We start from the raw sequence: 22,634 nt of genomic DNA, 5'->3' as shown, positions 1-22,634 counted from the left end.
ACTGCTCTTGCGCTGTATGAAGTTAAATTAGCTCTGTCAATATTTTACTCACTGTTCCTCTTTTTTTAAACTCCCTTTCGTCTTTCTCATTTGAGATTCTCTGCTCGCCACTTATCTATTTAAGCTTCACTTGTAAACGAAAAAGAAAACATTTAACCATGGCACTTGCTCTGACAGGATCCCTTCTTCGACCAAGATACCAGCCTCTAGTTCCGTCCCGCTCTGGCCGGAACGAACTGAGCGCTGCTCGATTCCGGCTTGTTGTCGTGGCCGGTACGGGCTCCGCTCGGGAGAGGAGGCCACAGAACGTGGAAGGGAACTTCTTCGTTGGTGAGAAGAGCAAAATCTCTCTCTCTTTTGTCTTTGTATTACGGTTTAGCTTTTTATCAAACAAGTGGTGTGCCAGTGCCATCTTATATCTGTGTTTAATTAATTGTTTGCAGATCATACATGTATCGATTGTGACACTTGTCGATGGATGGCTCCTGTATGTACTTTTCTCTCATTTTTATCAAGAAAAATGTGTGATTTTTTTCAGACATTCAAATTGATTTTATGTTTCTTATTTTTTAGGATGTATTTGCAAGGATTGATGGGATGTCGGCTGTAACTAAGCAACCAGCTTCAAAAGATGAAAATGTTAAGGGTTTGCAGGTTAATGGACTAATGAAGCGATGATTGAAATCTCTTATATATTCTAATTTCTAAAGAAGATTCTGTTTTTGAATTTTTAATTTGTCTTGTGCAGGCTTTACTTTCTTGTCCAACAAATTCAATTCGTACTGAAAAGCCAATGAAGGAGGTAGTCGAGGTGAACAAGATGTTCCCTCTGCCTATCGACGAAATTGACATTCCTGTGTGTTTGTACTTTCTACTACTTGATTCTCATTTTAGAAATTAAAGATATTTTTTCAACTTAGTTTAAATTTAATTATTTATTTTCAGGGGGTTTATCACTGTGGTTACCACTCTGAGAAATCTTATGGGGCAACATCATACTTTATTTCTCACCCTGAAGGAAACATAATGGTGGACTGGTAAGTGCTAATTAAACTTTCAAACTGTCAAAAGCAAAGAAACTAAATACATTTTAAAATATCTAATTTTGTCATTTATATTCCAGTCCGAAATACAAAGAGATATTGGCTCGCCAGATCGATATGCTTGGTGGGGTCCGCTACCTGTTCCTGACTCATAAGTATGATCAAATGAAGAAATTAATTAATTGTGATCTTTAGACAGCTTTCCTAATGACTGAAATTCAAATTAAGTATGACCAGACCAAATTTATTATGTCAGGGATGATATAGGAGAGCATGACAAGTGGGCCAGGCGGTTTAAATGTGATAGGATTATGCATGTAGGAGATGTAAGTTCTTTTTCCTTTTTCTTTATCATACATTTATAAGATGGCAATCTTTGTTCTTACTTGATCTCAGTTTGCTTCTTGGTATGGAACAATTTTCTTTGATTTTATGAAATTGATGATGAATATTTTAATTCATTTCAAGCAGGTGGACTATAGAACTGAAGATGTAGAGAGAAAGCTGCATGGAAATGGTCCATGGACCATTGGATCCGACTTTGAGCTTGTCCATACACCAGGCCATACCGAAGTAAGGCCAATTTTCATTACACAAGGAGTAAATTAGGTGTGTTTTCTACTTTTCTCAAATGATACTGCACATGGAAATACTTAAAAGTTTCGCTGTATGTTGTTCTTCAATTATTTTGTGCAGGGTTCAGTATGTTTGTATTATAGAGCAATGAAGGTTTTATTCACAGGAGACCATCTTTACAGATCAAGCGAAACCGGCAAGCTCGACATTTCTATTAGGTACAACCAACAATCGGGTAAGGAATCAGTTAATAATTCATTTGCCTGGTCTACATTTGTTGAAAGATTTAAAATGTAATTGTTTTGATCTTCTTTTTTTATCTCATTTTGTATGAATTGAGTACAGTCAGCCTACAACTGGATAGTGTGAAGAAGTTATTAGACTTTGATTTCAACTGGATTCTCCCTGGTAAGCTCACTTCTCTCGCCACAATGAATTATTCATTTCAAAGAGTGGGTATAAAAAATTAAAAGTATTTTAAAAGGTTTAAATAATAAATTAGTAATTATATACATGCAAATGGTACACTAAACATTAGGAGCTCTTTACTCTACTCAAAAATATTTTTTAATTTTTTTACAGGTCATGGCAGAAGAATAAGATTCAAAGACAATTATGAAAAGAATTCAGCTATAGAGGCTTTTTTGGCTACCAAAGAGCATTTACATGATAATTCTAATAACAGGAATAAGGAGCCTTTGTTTGCCTAGGCTGAAACAGCTCTGTGCACTTGTATAATACATGCCTACATGATAAATAGTACAATGAATACCTGAGACTGAGAGTACCTAATTGGCGGAAAGAAAGGAAGTATCTAATTGGCGTGTGCTAATTTAGAAGCTGGTACCATGTAATTTATAGAAAGGAAATGAATAAAATGAATGTCTTACTATTTCATTGTGTGTTTTGTAGTTTGTACATACACAAAAATGACTATATATATGCTAAGATAAATACCTAACAATTTGTCTAACACTCAACTACATTTGACCAGTCTCTAACAGCCTTTTGACTGTTTTGCGGGGAACTTTTGACAGCAAACTTAGCTGCTTCAGGTCGAATCTCAGTATTTTGGTAGGCTCGATCGCCTTTGCATCCAGACAAAGAACCAACACCAAATTAATAACATGTAGAGGAGAGGGTCATTGGGGGCAAATAATTTGCCAATGGGCCACAAGTGAAAAGAGCAAGATTTTGGGCCAGGTCGGCCCAGAACAGAGAGAGCTTTCTTTCAGAACTTCCATTCTACCGTGAGTTCTTCGACTGAGGCTCCCGCTGAAGCTCAGGTGATTAAAAAAATTTTGAACTAATTTTTACTGTTTATATGAAAAAAAAAAATTTGATCCGAGTAAATTTTTTTTTTCTCACATGAACAGTAACATTCACTCTTCTGTTGAACAGGGCCTAATTAATTTTTTTTCTCACGGGCATAGAGGCAACCGAATAGGCCCTAAATGAGAAAACATGGTGCAAATAGGATTCGATCAAGGCAAAGGTAAAAGCCAGATCAAAAATGACAATTGCGGTGTACGATACGGATTGAGTGAAAATATTTTTATATCCAAACCCATTATGCTAGTAAAATGAAATTATTTATACCTATATAGCCGATAAATTAACAAAGAAAAAATATTATATATATATATATAGTATTGAGGAGGGATCCGATTACACATTTTTTTGGTGACACCGAATTACACTCTCTATTTTCAAAGTTTTTAAAGACCAAATAGTCGATCCAAACCGTTCAACTTGTTGGATATGTTAAAATGCGCTTGCAAATCAAATGTTACATTTTTTGGAAATTTTTTACTATTTATTAAGTATTTAACAAAATCGCTATATTTAGACCGTTAAATTTTTGTACCCATCTTAATAAATAGTAAAAAAATTCAGAAAAATGTAAAATTTGATATGAAACACATTTTAACATATCCAACAATTTGAACGGTTTGGATCGACTATTTGGACTTTGTAAACATAGGGTGTAATTCGGTGTCACCAAAAAAAGGGTGTAATTGGATCCCTCCTCATATATATATATATATAGAGAGAGAGAGAGAGAGAGAGAGAGAGAGAGAGATGGGCTATGGTGCATTGCAATGCATGGAGGGGTTTGTGCATTGGACCATAAATCTAAAATTCAAAATCCAAATGACCGATCCAAACCGTTCATCTTGTTCTCCATATTAATATGTGCTTGGAGACCAAATTTTATATTTTTCTGAATTTTGTTTACTATTTATTAAGTATTTTACAAAATTGTTGATCCAACGGTGACTTAACAAAACAGTAAAATCAACAGCCACCGTTGGATCAACAATTTTGTAAAATACTTAATAAATAGTAAAAAAATTCAGAAAAATGTAAAATTTGGTCTCCAAGCACATATTAATATGGAGAACAAGATGAACGATTTGGATTTTGAATTTTAGATTTATGGTCCAATGCACAAACCCCTCTATGCATTGCAATGCACCATAGCCCATCTCTCTCTCTCTCTCTCTCTCTCTCTTTATATATATATATATATATATTATCGAATACGATACAGGTTAGATAAACGGATAAAAGAGTACCATTGACACTTCTATTTGTACTTACAATTAAATAATTTTTAAAATAAGAAAAACAAAGAAAAATGAATATTGCCATAGAGTGGAGCAATTAATTTGTATAGTTGTAAAGCAATGAATTAATGAATGCAACTAATTTGCCTTATGAAAAATTAAAAATGTATAACGTCATAAAAGTTTTTAAGCTTTCTCATGAAAATTTCAATAAAGGAATTGAAAAATGGATGAAAATAAATAAATTTAGAATTATAATATATATTTTGTTCATGGATAGAACTATAATATATCATATTATGTCTCATCTGAATACGAAGTGATCTTATATGTATTTTTATTCATTAATCTAATGAGAAAAAAGTTTAACCATGCTCAAACTTCGATGAGCCAACAAAAAAGAACATTATTCATGGCATCCATCACTATTCTCATTTAAGTGTAGTTTACAATTCTAGAAATAACTAAAAAAAAAAAAAGAATTGAAGCAATAAATAACTACATGACTTTTGGTATAAGCTAACCATTGTCACCCCAAACTCAAGAAGATTATAAATGGTACATATCAGCTAGCCCACTTGCACACACTCGTACCGGGACCTGACCAGTTAAACATCAAAAATCATAATCGAACAATATTCATTTTGGAAGCGGGGGGCGTTTCGATGATGATCATACTAAGTTTCGTTTCATGAGCAGCTAAACCGTGCGATCTTTGCAGTAAGATCGTGCTGGATCTCAATTTACTGCGAAATATTTTATTCATAGAAATTATAAAATTCGGATGTACAGAAATAGAAAGAGTAGCTCGTTTGGATACATTGAGTAATTTTTTTCATAAAACATAATTAAAAAAATTAATGTTACGGAACCAATATGATTACTTTTTTTTTTCAAAAATCATAAGGACCGTGGGGTTCCCACGGTCTCAATTTTTTTTTTTTTTAAAAAGACACAAATTTTTTCCAGACCGTGGAGTTCCCACGGTCTCAATTTTTTATTTATTTTTTATTTATAAAACAGAATTTTTTAAATTTTTTTTATTTTTTGTATTAAAATATTAGAAATGTTGAATATATTTCTTTGAAAATAGATGAAACACGATATAATTTGATTTATTAGAAAGACTGCAATAAATAACACGGATCAATATTTTTCAGGTCGGGTTTTTCGCTGCTGTAAGAAAAATTAATATATTTCTTTATGTGGTATTAGAAAAAAATAAAAATGCTTAGATTCTGAGTTATTGATCCCGGTTCAAAAGTCACTTCTAGGTAATTCAGAAAATATTGTGATCCTTCTAGGACATTTAATTTATAAAAAGTTATATCTATTTTGAGAATTCTTTTTGAATAACAATCATTAAATAACTTAAAAGTTTTTATTTTTTTCAAAAATAGATACAACTTTTCATAAATTAAATGTACTAGAAGGATCACAATATTTTTTGGATTACCTAGAAGTGACTTTTGAACCGGGATCAATAACTCAGAATCTAAGCATTTTTATTTTTTTTCTAATAACACATAAAGAAATATATTAATTTTTCTTACATCCGCGAAAAACCCGACCTGAAAAATATTGATCCGAGTTATTTATTGCAGTCTTTCTAATAAATCAAATTATATTGTGTTTCATCTATTTTCAAAGAAATATATTCAACATTTCTAATATTTTAATACAAAAAATAAAAAAAATATGTTTTATAAAAAAAAAAAAAATTGAGACCGTGGGAACCCCACGGTCTTTATGGTTTTTGAAAAAAAAAGTAATCATATTGTTTCCGTAACATTAATTTTGTTAATTATGGTTTATGAAAAAAATTATACATTGAGACTGATCCATAGTTTTTTTTTTTTTTTTTTTTGAACTGTGGCAGTGGGAAAAAGAAAAATTTACAAATTGGACTCAATGATTTTGATCCATAAAGGACTGATTTTCTGTGACACAAAATCCTCTTTAACCATTGATTTTCTACTAATACATAGTGTTTTGTGCCGCAGAAAATCAACTTCTTTATGAATCGGAATCATTGAGTGAGATTGATAAATTTTCTAATTGATTTTCTGCGGCACAAAACTCTCTGTACCTATAGTTTCAGAGGATTTTGCGTCACATAAAATCAACTATTATAGATCAGACTCATTGAATGAATCCGACTAATTGAGTCCGATTTATAAACAAATTTCAAAAAACTGAAAAAAAATATAAATCAGGCTTAATGAGTTGAATCTTACTGTATTCGATAATAATGAGGTACTCTTTCAATTTCTCTGCGTACAAATTTTGTAATTTACATGAATAAAAAATTTCCGATTGACTGACCTCTCCGATAAAGCTTCGTCAGCAGCGATTGAGATCATCTGCTCTTCAGTCGCGAGTCGCGACTCGCCGGTGTGAACGGAATAACAATTCTCTGAGATAATTCATATTTTGCGTGACATTTTGGAAAATCTTAACCGTTCAAATACGTTCTGCACGAATATTCAAGCTCGAATAATACCATCCCCCAGCGAAATCCCCAAATAGGCACCGTACATGTCAGTCACGCAAAAGTTGAGATACCTCAGAGGATACGCACTCGTGTGAACGTTGATCGTATCAGTGATGGATATTTGGATTCCATTTGGCTTAACAGGTGTTTGCAGATAACTATTCATCTCCAAACTTTTTCCATGTTTGAATGCAGACCGTCCGATCAAATCCGACCCGAGGTTAAATGCACAGTATTGCTGTAATAATCGTGCCAAAACCGATCGGACAGTTCAGATAAAAAAATAATAATAATAAACAAGTCCAGTGGGGCCCACGTCAGTGGTCGATTAGTCAAAAAAGTAAACTTGTCCCCAGCTAATCTTTCTCAAATACGATCCTCTCTCTGCTCGCCGCTTATATATATATATTTCAGCTTCACTTGTAAACGAAGAAGAAAACATTTAACCATGGCACTTGCTTTCACAGGATCTCTTCTTCGACCAAGATACCAGCCTCTGGTTCCGTCCCGCTCTGGCCGGAACGAGCGGAACGCTGCTCGATTCCGGCTTGTTGTCGCGGCCGGTACCGGCTCCGCTCGGGAGAGGAGACCGCAGAATGTGGAAGGGAATTTCTTCGTTGGTGAGAAGAACACAATCTCTCTTTTCTCTTTGTATTACTGTTTGGCTTTTTATCAAACAAGTGGTGTGCCATCTTATATCTGTGTTTAATTAATTGTTTGCAGATCATAAATGTATCGATTGTGACACTTGTCGATGGATGGCTCCTGTATGTACTTTTCTCTCATTTTTATCAAGAGAATTGTTTCTAGAAATTCAAATTGATACGTGTTTCTTATTTTTAGGACTTCTTTGCAAGGATTGATAAAATGTCAGCTGTAACAAAGCAACCGGCTTCAAAGGATGAAAATATCAAGGCTTTGCAGGTTAATTGTCTCCTTTAGTTGGACTAAAGAAGAGATGATTGAAATCTCTTACTTTAATTGTAATTTCTAAAGCAAATTCTTTTTTTTTTCTAATTTGTTTTGTGCAGGCTTTACTTTCTTGTCCAACAAATTCAATTCATACTGAAAAGAAGATGAAAGAGGTAGCCGAGGTGAACAAGACATTTCCTCTGCCTATCGACGAAAGTGACATTCCTGTGTGTTTCTACTACTTGATTTTAATTTTTAAAAAATAAAAATATTTTTTCACCTAAGTTTAAATTTTAATTATTTATTTTCAGGGAGTTTATCACTGTGGTTACCACTCTGAGAAATCTTATGGGGCTGCACCATACTTTATTTCTCATCCTGAAGGAAACATAATGGTGGACGTGTATGTGCTAATTAAAATTTCAAATTGTCAAAAGCAAACGAACAAAATGCAATTTCATTTAATTTTTTCATTTATATTCCAGTCCGAAATACACAGAGATCTTGGCTCGCGAGATCGACATACTTGGTGGGGTCCGCTACCTGTTCCTGACTCATAAGTATGATCAAATAAGGAAAATTAATTGTGATTTTTAGACAGCTTTCCTAATTACTGAAATTCAAATTAAGTATGACCAGACCAAATTTTTTATGTCAGGGATGATATAGCAGAGCATGACAAGTGGGCCAGGCGGTTTAAATGTGAGAGGATTATGCATATAGGAGATGTAAGTACTTGTACCATTCCTTTATCGTACTACCATAAGATGGCAACTTTTGTTCTTACTTGATCTTATTTCGCTTCTTGGTATTGGCACTGCTACTATCATAAGATGGAACAATTTTCTCTGATTTTATGAAATAGATGATGAATTTTTGATTCAATTGAAACAGGTGGAATATAGAACTGAAGATGTAGAGAGAAAGCTGCATGGAGATGGTCCATGGACCATTGGTTCCGACTTTGAGCTTGTCCATACACCAGGCCATACCGAAGTAAGACCAGTTTTTATAACACAAGGAGGAAATTAAGTGTGTTTCCTCAAAAGATACAGCACATGCAAATACTTATTTTCACTGTATGTTTTTCTTGAATTATTCTGTGCAGGGTTCAGTGTGTTTGTATTATAAACCAATGAAGGTTTTAATCACAGGAGACCATCTCTGTCTATCAGGAGAAACCGGTGATCTCGACATGGGTCTTATTTACAACCAACAATCGGGTAAGAGATCAGTAAATAATTCATTTTGCATGAAATGTTTTGATCTTTGTTTTTTTAACTCATTTTGCATGAATTGAGTACAGTTAGCCTGCAACTGGATAGCGTGAGGAAGTTATTAGACCTGAATTTTAACTGGATTCTCCCTGGTAAGTTTGCTTCCCTATCACAATTCTTATTTCAAAAAGTGAGTATAAAAATTAGAAGTATTTAAAAATGTTTTAAGAACAAATTAGTAATTTATTTAAGAACTTTGTAGATGTCGAGGCGAATTATATGCAAATGGTACAAGCTATTTACACTACCCTTTAATTTTTTTTTTTCCTTTACAGGTCATGGCAGAAGAATAAGATTCAAAGACAATGATGAAAAGAATTCAGCTATAGAGGCTTTTTTGGCGACCCAAGAGCATTTACATGGTAATTCTAATACCAGAAACAAGGAGCCTTTGTTTGCCTAAGCTGAAACATGCCTACATGATAAATAGCGATGTTCAAATCCTGCCGGAATAAATTCTCTTTAGAGATGTAGGCATTAGCAGAAATATATTAGTAGTGCAAGCCTGCAGACGTGTGTGTGTGTGTGTGTGTGTGTGTGTGTGTGTGTTTTTCCTTTCTTTTCTTGTAGTTGTGTACAAATGGGAATGTCACTTCTTATGTTACTAAACTGGAAGTATGAGTGGAGATTGTAGTACAATCACCCGAGAATAATATGAAATTTAGCAATGTTTATTACTTCAGTGAAGGTACTAAACTTATGTGGTAATAATAATATTGATGTTAGCAGCACCATGGCATGAACTTTTATTTATCAACCTTGGAATATTGATTATATCTCGCCATATGTATTGTAGAAAGATTAGACAAAGAATACAATTTACAATGCAAACTGACGTAATAGGGTCAGCATTGTGTGCATTGTCCAAACAAAGGAGCATTGTGCCACAAATTAGGGACCTTAGGCCTGGAGTGGAGCTGCCTTCGTTTCTAGATTGAAGCATGGATTCGAACCAGATGGAGTTCATATAGAGTTCAGTCTGTGTATTCTTTTTTATTTTGAAAAGTCTAAATCAAATCAAATCAAATATAAAAACCAATGTAATTCAAGAATTCAACCAAACCGATTCATTTAAATTGAAAAATCAAACCATTTAATCCAAACTTTTTCGGTTTGGTTGAAAACCAAATAAACCGAACCCAACAAACATCCCCTATCACCAAGTCAGTCAGGCCTCTCTTTAATATTTGTGAGACTATTTCATACATAGATCCGTATCCTCCCAGGTACCTGACTCAAATTAAAACTGACGGGCCTAATTAATCATAGCCGGATCGAACTCAATTCGGTTCCTATGGAGACTGTAGGTGTAGGGGTTTGTTTGAGATTCGTGTCAGACTAAAATTACTGTATGATTGTAATTGTCGTCAGTCTTCGTACATGAGGGGATGTGAATTCTTCGTACATGAGGGACAGCCCCAAAACATTTCAGGTTATCCGCCACATCATCGAGCCTCAATATGTACTCCTGTTCAGTCAAGGCTGGAACAAATGAGAAAGCAGGGTGCAGATAGGATTCAATTAAGGAACAACCCTAAATTGTAATATTTTTTTATTGAAAGATCGGACAAGTAAAATAAGATATTAGAAAAAGAAAAGAAAAAAAAAAAGAGCCTGAAATTAACCCAAATATCGAACAGAGATTTTTTCGGAAAAACATTGAATCCAGCAAATATTGTAATGTAAGAGGTTTTAATAAGAAGATTGTCCTCTTTATTGTTGTTGATTCTTTAAGATTCAACTAATATAGGTTTTGATTTAGATATCATTTTCAAAATGTTTTTCAAAATAAGAATAATGAATATTGACATGGAGTATTAGTTTGTATAAACCTAAAGCAATGAATTAATGAATACAACATTGTACAACAAAGTAAATAATCAGATATAATTTGAAAAAATACATAACAATTTGATCACCGTCAATGACTAATTGATCAATTAATCAGTTTAAATGTACATTTTTTTAAAACACTATTACGGACCCAATTAAAACTAAAAAGATTGTAGGGGTACATGTCGTTAGCCCACTTGTACGTACAACCAGCAGCTAAACTCGTATAGTCGTATGGCAGCGGATGAGATTTGAGAGCCATCTGCTGTTCATTCTTCAGAGTTCAGTCGCTTCACTTGCTCTCTTTTACGGTGTGAACGTTGATCGGATCAGTACTTGATATTTGGATTCCATTTGATCACCGATTCTTCCGGGTTCAGACCCCAACAATAACTCAAGTTTGGATAGAACTATATCATATTAATATGTGTCTCATCTGAATATGAATATATATCTATTATATGACTTCTTCTTTTTTTGGTAATTAATCAATCTTTGCTGTAAGATCGTGCTGGATCTCGATTTGACTGACCTCTCCGATAAAGCTTCGTCAGCAGCGATCGATTGAGATCATCTGCTCTTCAGTCGCGACTCGCTTCACTTGCTCTCTTTTACGGTGTGAACGGAATTTTCTTATTCTCTAAGATAATCCTTATTTTGTGTTACTTTTTGGAAAATCTCAACCGTTCAAATACGTTCTGCACGAATATCAAAGCTCAAGTAATGCTGGCCCCTGCGCTATCCCCAAATAGGCACCGTACATGTCGGTCACGCAAAACTTGAGATACCTCAGAGGATACGCACTCGTGTGAACGGTTGATCGTATCAGTGATGGATATTTGGATTCCATTTGGCTTAACAGGTGTTTGCAGATAACTATTCATCTCCAAACTTTTTCCATGTTTGAATCCAGACCGTCCGATCAAATCCGACCCGAGGTTAAATGCACAGTATCGCTATAATAATCGTGTCAAAACCGATCGAACAGTTCAGATCTAAATTCAAAATTTAGTTTACTTTATAGGTTCTGATTTCAATTTCCTCGGCCTACAGTCCAGTGGGGCCCACGTCAGTGGTCGATTAGTCAAAAAAAGTAAACTTGGCGTTACTAATCCTCTCTCTGCTCGCCGCTTATATATATCTCAGGCTCTCAGCTTCACTTGTAAACGAAAAGGAAAACATTTAACCATGGCACTTGCTCTCACAGGATCTCTTCTTCGACCAAGATACCAGCCTCTCGTTCCGTCCCGCTCTGGCCGGAACGAACGGAACGCTTCTCGATTCCGGCTTGTTGTCGCGGCCGGTACCGGCTCCGCTCGGGAGAGGAGACCGCAGAATGTGGAAGGGAATTTCTTCGTTGGTGAGAAGAGCAAAATCTCTCTTTTCTCTTTGTATTACGGTTTGGCATTTTATCAAACAAGTGGTGTGCCATCTTTCTTATATCTGTGTTTTTAATTAATTGTTTGCAGATCATACATGTATAGATTGTGACACTTGTCGATGGATGGCTCCTGTATGTACTTTTCTCTCATTTTTATCAAGAGAATTGTTTCTAGAAATTCAAATTGATACGTGTTTCTTATTTTTAGGACTTCTTTGCAAGGATTGATAAAATGTCAGCTGTAACAAAGCAACCGGCTTCAAAGGATGAAAATATCAAGGCTTTGCAGGTTAATTGTCTCCTTTAGTTGGACTAAAGAAGAGATGATTGAAATCTCTTACTTTAATTGTAATTTCTAAAGCAAATTCTGTGTGTTTTTTTTATTTTTTATTTTTTAAATTTTTAAATTTTTAATTTGTTTTGTACAGGCTTTACTTTCTTGTCCAACAAATTCAATTCATACTGAAAAGAAGATGAAGGAGGTAGTCGAGGTGAACAAGACGTTTCCTCTGCCCATCGACGAAAGTGACATTCCTGTGTGTTTCTACTACTTGATTTTCATTTTTAAAAAATAAAAATATTTTTTCACCTTAGTTTAAATTTTAATTATTTATTTTCAGGGAGTTTATCACTGTGGTTACCACTCTGAGAAATCTTATGGGGCTGCACCATACTTTATTTCTCACCCCGAAGGAAACATAATGGTGGACGTGTAAGTGCTAATTAAAATTTCAAACTGTCAAAAGCAAACAAACAAAATGCAGTTTCATTTAATTTTTTCTTTTATGTTCCAGTCCGAAATACACAGAGATCTTGGCTCGCGAGATCGACAAACTTGGTGGGATCCGCTACCTGTTCCTGACTCATAAGTATGATTAAATAAGGAAATTAATTGTTACTTTTAGACAGCTTTCCTAATTACTGAAATTTAAATTAAGTATGACCAGACCAAATTTATTATGTCAGGGATGATATAGCAGAGCATGACAAGTGGGCCAAGCGGTTTAAATGTGAGAGGATTATGCATATAGGAGATGTAAGTACTTGTACCGTTCCTTTATCGTACTACCATAAGATGGCAACTTTTGTTCTTACTTGATCTTAATTCACTTTTTGGTATTGGCACTGTTACTACCTGCCTTATTAATACAATCCATACAACTTGGTATGGAACAATTTTCTCTAATTTTATGAAATAGATGATGAATTTTTGATTCAATTGAAACAGGTGGAATATAGAACTGAAGATGTAGAGAGAAAGCTGCATGGAGATGGTCCATGGACCATTGGTTCCGACTTTGAGCTTGTCCATACACCAGGTCATACCGATGTAAGACCAATTTTTATAACACAAGGAGGAAATTAAGTGTGTTTTCTCAAAAGATACAGCACATGCAAATACTTAAGTTTCACTGTATGTTGTTCTTGAATTATTTTGTGCAGGGTTCAGTGTGTTTGTATTATAGACCAATGAAGGTTTTATTCACAGGAGACCATCTCTGTCTATCAGGAGAAACCGGTGATCTTGACATGGTTCTTATTTACAACAAGCAATCAGGTAAGAGATCAGTAAATAATTTATCTGACTAGCCTACATTTGTTGAAAGTATTAAAACGCTATTGTTTTGATCTTTGTTTTTTAACTCATTTTGCATGAATTGAGTACAGATATCCTGCAACTAGATAGCGTGAGGAAGTTATTAGACCTGAATTTCAACTGGATTCTCCCTGGTAAGTTTGCTTCCTTATCACAATGTGCTATGCATATCAAAGAGTGAGTATATAAATTATAAGTATTTTAAAAGGTTTTAAGAACAATTTAGTAATTTATTTGAGAACTATGTAGATGTCGAGGCCAATTACACCAAAATGGTACAGTGTAAACATTACGAGCTCTTTACTCTACTAAAAAAATCTTTTTTAATATTTTTACAGGTCATGGCAGAAGAATAAGATTCAAAGACAATGATGAAAAGAATTCAGCTATAGAGGCTTATTTGGCGACCCAAGAGCATATACATGATAATTCTAATACCAGGAATAAGGAGCCTTTGCTTGCCTAAGCTGAAACAGCTCTGCGCACTTGTATAGACATGCCTACATGATAATAGCGATGTTCAAATCCTGCCGGAATAAATTTTTACAAGTTTTTTTTTTTCTTTTTCCGAGTTGTGTACAATTGGTAATGTCACTTCTGATGTTACAAAAATGGAAGTAGTTATGTGTGGAGATTGTAGTACAATTACCCGAGAATAATATGAAAATTAGCAATGTTTATTACTTCAGTGAAGGTACTAAACTTATGTGGTAATAATAACATTGATATTTGCAGCCCCATAGCATTAATTTTAATTTATCAACCTTGGAATATTGATTATATCTCGGATATTTGCATCCAAAAAACACAGAAGCATGCCAACAAGTCGCCATATGTATTGCAGAAAGATTAGACAAAGAATACAATTTACAATGCAAACTGACATAATAGTGTCAGAATTTTGTGCATTGTCCAAACAAAGGAGCATTGTGCCACAAATTAGGCACCTTAGGCCTGGAGACTGCCTTTGTTTATAGATTGAAGCACTTTGTATTATATCTTCTGATGGCATTTTGCTGACATCTAATTTCATGATATTGATTTATTTGTATATCCATTCTCTTGATCGCCCGCCCGATTCATCCATGTCTATGAAAATGCTTACAGCCTGTCAGAGCAGCAAATCTTAAAGAGGTCAGGACTATAACATTTTTTTCTGGCAAGTAATGAGTAATGTGTAACCTAGGTACCAGTAATTATATAATTCTATGGTGTGCCATTCCACAGCCATTTGAATCATAATTTTTTTTTATATCTTTAATGACACATGAAAAGAAACACACTCAAATAATAATCTTCACTGGCTCAATGCTCTTGATATTTACATTTACCAGACTGAAATAAGTCAAATTAAGAAAAATATATATACATTTAAGTCAGTGAAGGACATATTTTTCCTTCAGTAAGAAAACCCACACTTGTAAACAAAAAACCAAAAACAAAAAAAAGGATTACCAAGTATTTGCTTATTTATTTTATTTATTTTTAAGAGGATGTGTTATAATAATTATTTAGTGAGAAATAAATCATAAAATTAGTTAAAAAAAATTGAGAAATTACTTTTCCGATTCGAGGCCTCTCTTTCGTTTTTGCGAGACTACTTTGTACATGAGAGACAGCACCCCAACATTTCAGATTATTTGCCACATCATCGAGCCTCAATATGTACTCCTCTTCACTCAATGGAAATGATCTCTGCAACAAATGAGAAAGCATGGTGCAGTTAGGATTCAATTCAGGCAAATTTAAAGCTAGGCCAAAAATGGTAAGGTGTAATTTATCTTGTGGTCCAACAAAACAGAAAATATCCAAGAAAAAATGAAGCAATAAAAAATTAAGGGACTTTTGGGCAAAACTGACCATTGTCATCCAAATATCAAACATTGTAATAGTACATATCAGTTAACCCACTAGACACTGGACAAGTATCCTCTCCAATATTGTAAAAGATTCCCTTCAGTTTACGGTTTGAGATTAACTTTCAGGTGCTTTGGGATTCGGGCTATCGCAGAGAGCAGTATTTTTGGGCTTTGTGATTCGTGCCAAGTTAAAAAGAACGGTCCAGTTCTAAAAGATTCCCTATTACGGTACTGGGGAGGATCTGAATCCCTAGACACTAGCATAGTAACAAGACTCGCGATTTATTCGCGTTTAATTCCTTTTTTTTTTACTTTTCTGAACCGAACTCCGAATAAAACGCAAAAAACATATAATACGTTTTATTCGCGAATAAAACGCGAATCACGATTTATTCGCGAGAAAAACGCCCAAAAAAAAAATTTTGAATTTTTTTTTTTTGGAGATTTTTTTTTTTTTTTTGCTTCCTTATTGTACCGAATCATTACGGAATTATACCCGAATTTTTCGTTTGTCACTATGGACACTAGACACTAGTACCAAAAATATCCAAGACTGTCAAATAGCATTATATTTTTTTATGGGTCTGTATTACTCTCAGTGCAGAACAACCAATTTAGAGAGAATGAAAATATTTAACCCAACATAAATGAAAATTTACGAAGCATAAAAAATTACTTGTTCTCTGTACTTCCACATCACATTCATTGCTAGTAGGTTTCTTCCCATGAACTCCTGTTACCAATAGATACAAGGAATTACATGCCTAAAGCTCAAATTCAAATAGTTGAAGAAAAAATTTCAGCTTCAAGTTCCTTTCTTGAGAAATAAAGGGCAAATAGAAAATTGCAAACCAAATACTGCTGATCTACTAGTGCTGACTGGTACTGGTCTGACTAGCATCATACAAATTCCCGAAAATGAGCAATTTAAGTCAAGTAATTGCTCAATAAATCAATAATGTCATTGAACTTATATGAGACCAATTTGGTACCAATTACAAAGGAAATTTTTGCAGATAATCCTTGATATATCCCCAATTTTGTCAAAATATGGACAATTTGGAATTCAGAATGTTAATCCCTGGTTTGCCTAAATTTTTGGCCTATGAAAATGAAAGAAAGGTAAAACAAATATTAACCACCTTTCTTATAAGCTGAACATCATATGACCTTCCATATTTTTCCCTTATAAGATTAGCCAGATCTAAGCCGCTAAATTTTAAATCATCAGCTCCAACCATTCTCTCCAAGTCTTCTCGAGATATCCCATAATTAACCTAAAAGTGCAAACTACTAAAAGCTATTTCTATTTGCTTATTCAATTGAAATATCAGAAGCTATATATTGTCAATTAGCTATAATCAGAGAGATCGGTAGATATTTAATTTGAGAACATTTTTACCAGTATAACTAGCAACTAAATGAAAGCTAGGAAATTTTGCCCGCAATTGTGGCCATTATCCCTGATTTTGCCTAAATTTGGTTCCTTAATTTTCTAATTTAACTCTAATGTATAGAATTAGTCATCAATTTACCCACAGTAGTTGCACCAAAAAGTCATAAATTGGTACATTTTTACATCCATTTTTTTTCTCGACAATATACACCGACAATTCACTAATTCAACAAAACTAGCATGAAAAATGGAACCCTTTTACCTCTTCTTTGTCGGTTTTTTCCTGATCTTCATCTTCACCATCACTGGATCCTTCACCAGTAGATCCATTGCTTACTGCTCTTAGAAGGGGAACATCATACGGAGACTTCTGTTGAAGACTGACAAGTTTCCTCCCATTAGCAAAAGATGATCTAGGTAGACACAACAATCTCAGCTTATTTGATTGGCCTCCATAGGATCTTTTTTGTACTCGAATCGGTCGGCTAGTTGGATGACTCGGCAAAACACTTGTCATGCTCTCAGATTAAATAACAATTTCAGTTCTGTATTTGCAAAAAAAAAAAAAAAAAAAAAAATCCAGAAATCCATATAAAATAGGAGAAATGGAAGTGATAATAAATCTATGGACAGAAGTAAAAGCGCTAAATAAATCAACAGCAGAGGTGAAATCTCAACCTCTTGACAATAGCATAGAAATTGGAACGAAAACCTTCTTGCAATGACCCCCCTGGAAAGGGAGAATACCTTGTATTTTCAACAGTGAATGGAGACGAGCTTTGTTTTCTTTTAATTTTTTTGTGTGGTGGTAGAAATAAAATAGAGAGAAGGAGAGTTGTGGCTAGGAAGGAAAGTGTAAGAGACGAAACTAAATAAGAAAAAACAAGCCTAATTTATGGCGCCAAAAGCTTCAGTTGCGCACGGAGACTCGTTTGGTTGTTACTTCACTTGGTATCATAGTAATAAACGAATTATTTAGCGAGGTTAAAAATTTGTTATTCGAAAATAATTGAGATATAATTCAGTCAAAGTTCAGTCAACTGAATAATTTGACGTTCGGTTCGGCATCACAAAAAAAATGAATTATTCGAATTTAATTCACGAATCTTGTGACTGTTTGATACAATGGTACTAGCCTACTAGGTGTCAAATAAATAAATATTTCAGTGTACAATTAAACGTAAATAATAAGTTTATGCTCGTTTATCTAGATTAATAATTAATTACATTCGAGACCCCAAGAACCCCGTTATTTTTAGAAAAATAAATTCAACCTCATTAAATTTAAGGTTGATTGAGTCGGGTAAGATAAAGTAAATGATGAGCCCGACCCAACCGAGGTGGGAGTGGAACCAAACCGAACCTATGATTTCATTAGACCGGGTCGGGGCGGGCCAGCCTATCGGTCTGTTTTCCAATAATTGTCATTTTCCGGCCCTTGTTGAAAGAAAGCTTTTTATTTTCCCAAACAGAGAGTTTGATATTTTTTTTACTGTTGTGACGTGTGGGGTTCTTGAATTGAACAGTCAAAACAATCAAAATATCTGGGCCTTGTTCCCCGTGGTATTGTACAAGTCCAGTCTGTATAGTTCCTTGTTGTATTGTACAAGTCCAGTCTGTATAGCGTAGAGGGGATCAACTACAGAGTGAAGTAATTCTTGATCTGAACTTGGACAAAATTTTATCAATCCAATAATGTAACGAGGGAATAAGAATAATGTTTTTCCTTGTTACTTTTTATTTTTTATTTTTGTCATTTTATAATTCCAATTTCTTTGATTGGAAGTTTGAAGTACTGTTCATCTTCCAATAAAAAGTGAGCTTTCTGTGGGTGTTCGGTAGGGGCAGATTAAGCCTCCTTAGAGCTCCTTAGCATCCTAAGGAGTCTTAAGCTTGCCGAACAAGTGTTCCTTTATAAAGCTTAAAACTATTTTCTTAGTGCTCCTTTTGCCCTACTTTTTTAAGCTTGTCCAAGATTTCAAGCTTTGATTCTACATGGCTTAAGCACTTTTTCAAGCTTAAGGTATTCTTAAGAAAGTGATTCTTCAACTTTATTACCGAACACCCTCTCCTTAGTGCAGCTTAAATTTTAAGCTGGTGATCCTTGCCGAACACCCTCAGAGACAGCCTGTTCTATTTGTGCAATTGATTTCACCTTAATTGGCATTTAATTTGTCTTGTAATCCTTCTCCACATCCAATGAATAAAATAAAGTTTTAATTACATACAACATTTTATAATCCTACTGGATTTTGATGCTTGAATTATAAGAAACAGCTCCAGTTAGCCATGTGGAATTTTGAAAATTCAAGATTTCATCCTAAAGTTAGCACCATAGCAATTTCAATACTCTCCCAAATTAACAGTTTCAACTAACACTCCAAGGATGCAAAATCGAATATGTGACAAAATTAATCTAACTAATATGTGACACACAAGCAGCTTAAGAGCTTAGAACTTGCATTGAACTCTTCCAGCACAAAAATCATACTGAAATATTTGTGAGAAAGAAATCTGGTCAATTATTATCAGATTAAGAATCTCTTAGATCTATGCAGTTGGAGGGAAGAGTTTGGCATCCTGTGTCGTGTCAGTAATACCAGGAGGTAGCCAGTGCCACATGGCCATTTGTGGGTACGGGCCAAAATGGGTTGCGGGCTTGATACCCGGGGAGTGACCATTGATAGGGGTAAATGGAGGAGCTGAATGGGCAATTGTTGGATGAAATGCCATTGGATGAGGCATAAACCCTGTAGGAGGTGCTGTTGTCAGTACTTTCACTTGCTGTTCTAACATCTCCTTGTCGGCTTTTAGCCTCATCTTTTCATCTCTTAGTTCATTCTTTTCCACCTAGACATATGATTTCCATGTCAAATAAGGCAAAAGAAGCAACTGAATCTGAAAAGAGACAATTGGTGTACTAGTACTGAGCAAGTACTAGATACAATCAGGTTTGTGAATTCACCCAATATATTGATGAGGTATTGCAAATATGATAAAATCAGGTGCTATTTACACATTCTGTTAGAATAGACTGATTGGTCCCAGTGTTCACAGAAAAGAATGAACGATTAATTCTGGAAACAACAAATGGTACTGTACTGGTACCATCTTGTGTGGTAATTACCTTGAGATCTTTAATTGCCTCTTCAAGCTTTTCATTAGACTCTTTCATTTCTTGGGCTTCATTTCTGAGCTGCACCACTATACGTGCCGCATCACTGAGAAGTGTTGCTTTATCTGATTTAGGTGGTCGAGTCGGATCAAGGACAGTACTGAGCTCCACAAACCTACAATTGAATCAATTTGTGTGGTTTAGTTCATATATTCAATGGACTGAATGCCCTGGTCATACCTAAATGTCTCATGCATAGAAAATAAAAAATAAAGATGCAAACATCCTCCTCTTTCAGGTTATGCAGAATAATTTTTGGAATGCACACATATGATTCTGTGATAAAAAAGTGAGATTACCGCTCATTTAACTTGTCTCGTCTCATTTTCTCTCGACAAGCCTTAGATTTGGTTCCTGGGCCAGACTCATCCCTTGTCCTGAAAAATTAAATTACTAAATTCAAAAGTAATTACATGAAGAGTCCCCACTATAATTTTAACAAGATAAAGAAAAAACTGTTGTACAACTTTGAAGCTCGTAATAATCTTTGTAAATAACTATTTCTTATTAATATATTTGTTGGCTCTAAGCCAACCTTCCAAAAAAAAAAAAAAACTCATAACAATTGCTATTTGTAACAAGAATAACTCAGATAGCAGTCTGTTTCAGAGGAAAAAGGTAGAGAATCTCTTCAAACCTGAATTTGTCACAGAAAAGTTGTAGTTGGATCATTTTTTCCAAAAGAAAATCCTAATTGCAACTTTATTCTTAAATGACTAAGTTCCTTTTTTTCTGGCACCTAACAGGCATTTCTCAGGGGCAAATCTGAATCAAGTCAAGCCTAATGCAAACACTCCTCAACTTTCAAGTTTCAACTCAAGAAATCTGTACAATTCATGAAAAAAAAATCCAAAAAAATACAACTAAAAGCACCAAGTAAAGCATCGACTGCCTTTTCTTCTTCAATGTTCTTCATCTTTCTAAGATCTCATTTGTTCAAAATATTTTACTAAAATTATAGAAGTCTACTTTGACGGTTTGACCTACTACTTCAAAAAAAAAAAATTAAGAAAATGAAATTTACCTTTTCCTAGAGCAAGCTTGCTCCACACCACAAACTTCATTATAAGCCTCTTCAAATTCCACTCTGAAAATGAAAGGAAAAAATTTTACCCGAAATTCAACCTTTTTTTTCCAACAAACAAAATAATCGCACTATAACAAGAAGCAAAAAGTCCGATTGCAATACCCGATTGGACCTGTTCCACAAAATCCCTCAAGAGCACACCGCAAGTCGCCATCCAATCCTCCTTCATCGATCCAGTACTCATCCATCGCATTTTGTTCCATATCCAGATTTAGGGTTTTGATCTGACCAGATTTCGGGTAATGGCTAATTCCTTCGACTCCGAATTTGATATCAATCACTAAAACACTGAATCAAATCAATGGAGAAAAAGAGAAGTTGCACTTCGTTATCAGATCAGATAGAGAGCGATTTGGCAAGGGAAGGAGGTGGTGAGAGAATCTTTCTACCGAAGCGACAGCCAATGATAAAGAGAATACGCGCGGGATCGGAGATGTATGAGAGAGAGAAGGTACGGTTTCAAATAGGCTCGGACAAGTTATCTGAACCGTTGGATTGATAAGATTAACGGTGGAGATGAGCTTTTACAAGATTAGTTGTGATATGTAGGTCCGGTTGCGGCTATCGATGGAGGCACGGAAACCAATGACGTCGTCATCATGTGGTGGTGATTATATATGTACCATCTGTTTTCTACTATTTTCTACTAAATATTGATATTACTTTTTTGAGAAAAAATAATATCAATATTTTATACTAAATATTGATATTATGATATAGCAATGCCTAGCTATTTTTTCATCTCAAATAAATTTTAGCTCCAAGAATAGAGTGTGGCATAAAACTCGAACTTATGTATGTATGTGAGCATGTTTATTATAAGAATGATTATTGAGAAACCTTCTTGTTTTTTTTTTAATTTCTATTCAGTAGTTCATATTTATTTTGGTTAATGATTAATTGATTACTATTAACTAATTATGATGTTAACTCCAATTGATTGCACTACAAAAAAATAAGTTAATTTGAGTAGTTTCATGTGTCTCAAAATGAAGTTAAATCCTGGAAGCAATATTGTGTCTTAAAAAAAATGTTTTTTTTTTTCTATATTGGTATGTTGTATATAGAAAAGATTTATATGGAAAACATAATTTTCTTATTATAAGTCAATAAAAACATTGTTAGAATTATTATTTTTGAAGTAAAGAAATGGTTCAACTCTCTATTTTAATTTAGGTATATTATGTTTAGTTTTGGCAAAGTGAAAAGCAAGAGGTTTTTTTTTTTCACAAAATAGAGGTCCACGTGAAGTCAAACTCTTATTATCGCATAGTGAAAAGTGTGAACAAAACATATCAGATTAACTTTCAAACTGTTGAAAATAAACTACTCGAAAAGTGATATATTTGCATACAAAATTTATAAATTTTCAAAAAGATGACATCATCCATTTTGTGCCTCCATTTTTATAACTAAAACAACTTGAATTTTAAA

General features: G+C 34.2%; 3 protein-coding genes across 15 annotated transcripts; 1 reads left to right on the top strand and 2 right to left on the bottom strand.

The window, feature by feature from the left end:
* Positions 1-57: 57 nt before the first annotated feature.
* Positions 58-14,371, top strand: LOC144556423 (metallo-beta-lactamase family protein). Of its 11 annotated transcripts, none has more exons than XR_013512385.1 (13): positions 90-330; positions 444-487; positions 574-654; positions 749-856; positions 946-1,037; positions 1,124-1,198; positions 1,300-1,369; positions 1,515-1,616; positions 1,740-1,854; positions 1,965-2,027; positions 2,202-2,378; positions 9,303-9,385; positions 14,234-14,371. XR_013512385.1 is itself a non-coding variant. In XM_078304775.1 (11 exons), the coding sequence occupies exons 1-11, from the start codon at positions 159-161 to the stop codon at positions 14,147-14,149; spliced, it is 1,050 nt and encodes a 349-aa protein (XP_078160901.1). In that variant the 5' UTR covers positions 59-158; the 3' UTR covers positions 14,150-14,371. The 11 variants fall into 11 exon arrangements, 6 of the variants coding, with proteins under 6 accessions (XP_078160903.1, XP_078160901.1, XP_078160899.1 ...); XR_013512386.1 differs by having other exon boundaries at positions 9,303-9,389; XR_013512387.1 differs by having other exon boundaries at positions 9,303-9,399; positions 14,256-14,371.
* A 128-nt stretch (positions 14,372-14,499) lies between these two features.
* On the bottom strand, positions 14,500-17,881 carry LOC144556426 (uncharacterized). Of its 3 annotated transcripts, none has more exons than XM_078304782.1 (6): positions 17,651-17,881; positions 17,201-17,483; positions 16,685-16,819; positions 16,219-16,275; positions 15,244-15,378; positions 14,500-14,791 (listed from the first exon to the last, which is right to left on the bottom strand). In XM_078304782.1, exons 2-6 carry the CDS (start codon positions 17,453-17,455, stop codon positions 14,726-14,728), a joined length of 648 nt encoding a protein of 215 aa, XP_078160908.1. In that variant the 5' UTR covers positions 17,456-17,483; positions 17,651-17,881; the 3' UTR covers positions 14,500-14,725. The 3 variants fall into 3 exon arrangements, with proteins under 3 accessions (XP_078160908.1, XP_078160907.1, XP_078160909.1); XM_078304781.1 differs by having other exon boundaries at positions 17,617-17,826; XM_078304783.1 differs by lacking the exon at positions 16,219-16,275 and having other exon boundaries at positions 17,617-17,835.
* A 1,500-nt stretch (positions 17,882-19,381) lies between these two features.
* Positions 19,382-21,808, bottom strand: LOC144556425 (transcription factor ILR3-like). The gene is made up of 5 exons (XM_078304779.1): positions 21,303-21,808; positions 21,138-21,200; positions 20,413-20,490; positions 20,066-20,228; positions 19,382-19,788 (listed from the first exon to the last, which is right to left on the bottom strand). Exons 1-5 carry the CDS (start codon positions 21,401-21,403, stop codon positions 19,489-19,491), a joined length of 705 nt encoding a protein of 234 aa, XP_078160905.1. The 5' UTR covers positions 21,404-21,808; the 3' UTR covers positions 19,382-19,488.
* Between the last annotated feature and the right edge of the window lie 826 nt (positions 21,809-22,634).

Source organism: Carex rostrata, chromosome 7 (genome assembly GCF_964058835.1).
Source record: "Carex rostrata chromosome 7, lpCarRost1.2, whole genome shotgun sequence".
Lineage (NCBI taxonomy): Eukaryota > Viridiplantae > Streptophyta > Magnoliopsida > Poales > Cyperaceae > Carex > Carex rostrata.
Note: the sequence above shows the minus strand (reverse complement) of the source record. Positions and strands in the feature narration are given on the sequence as shown.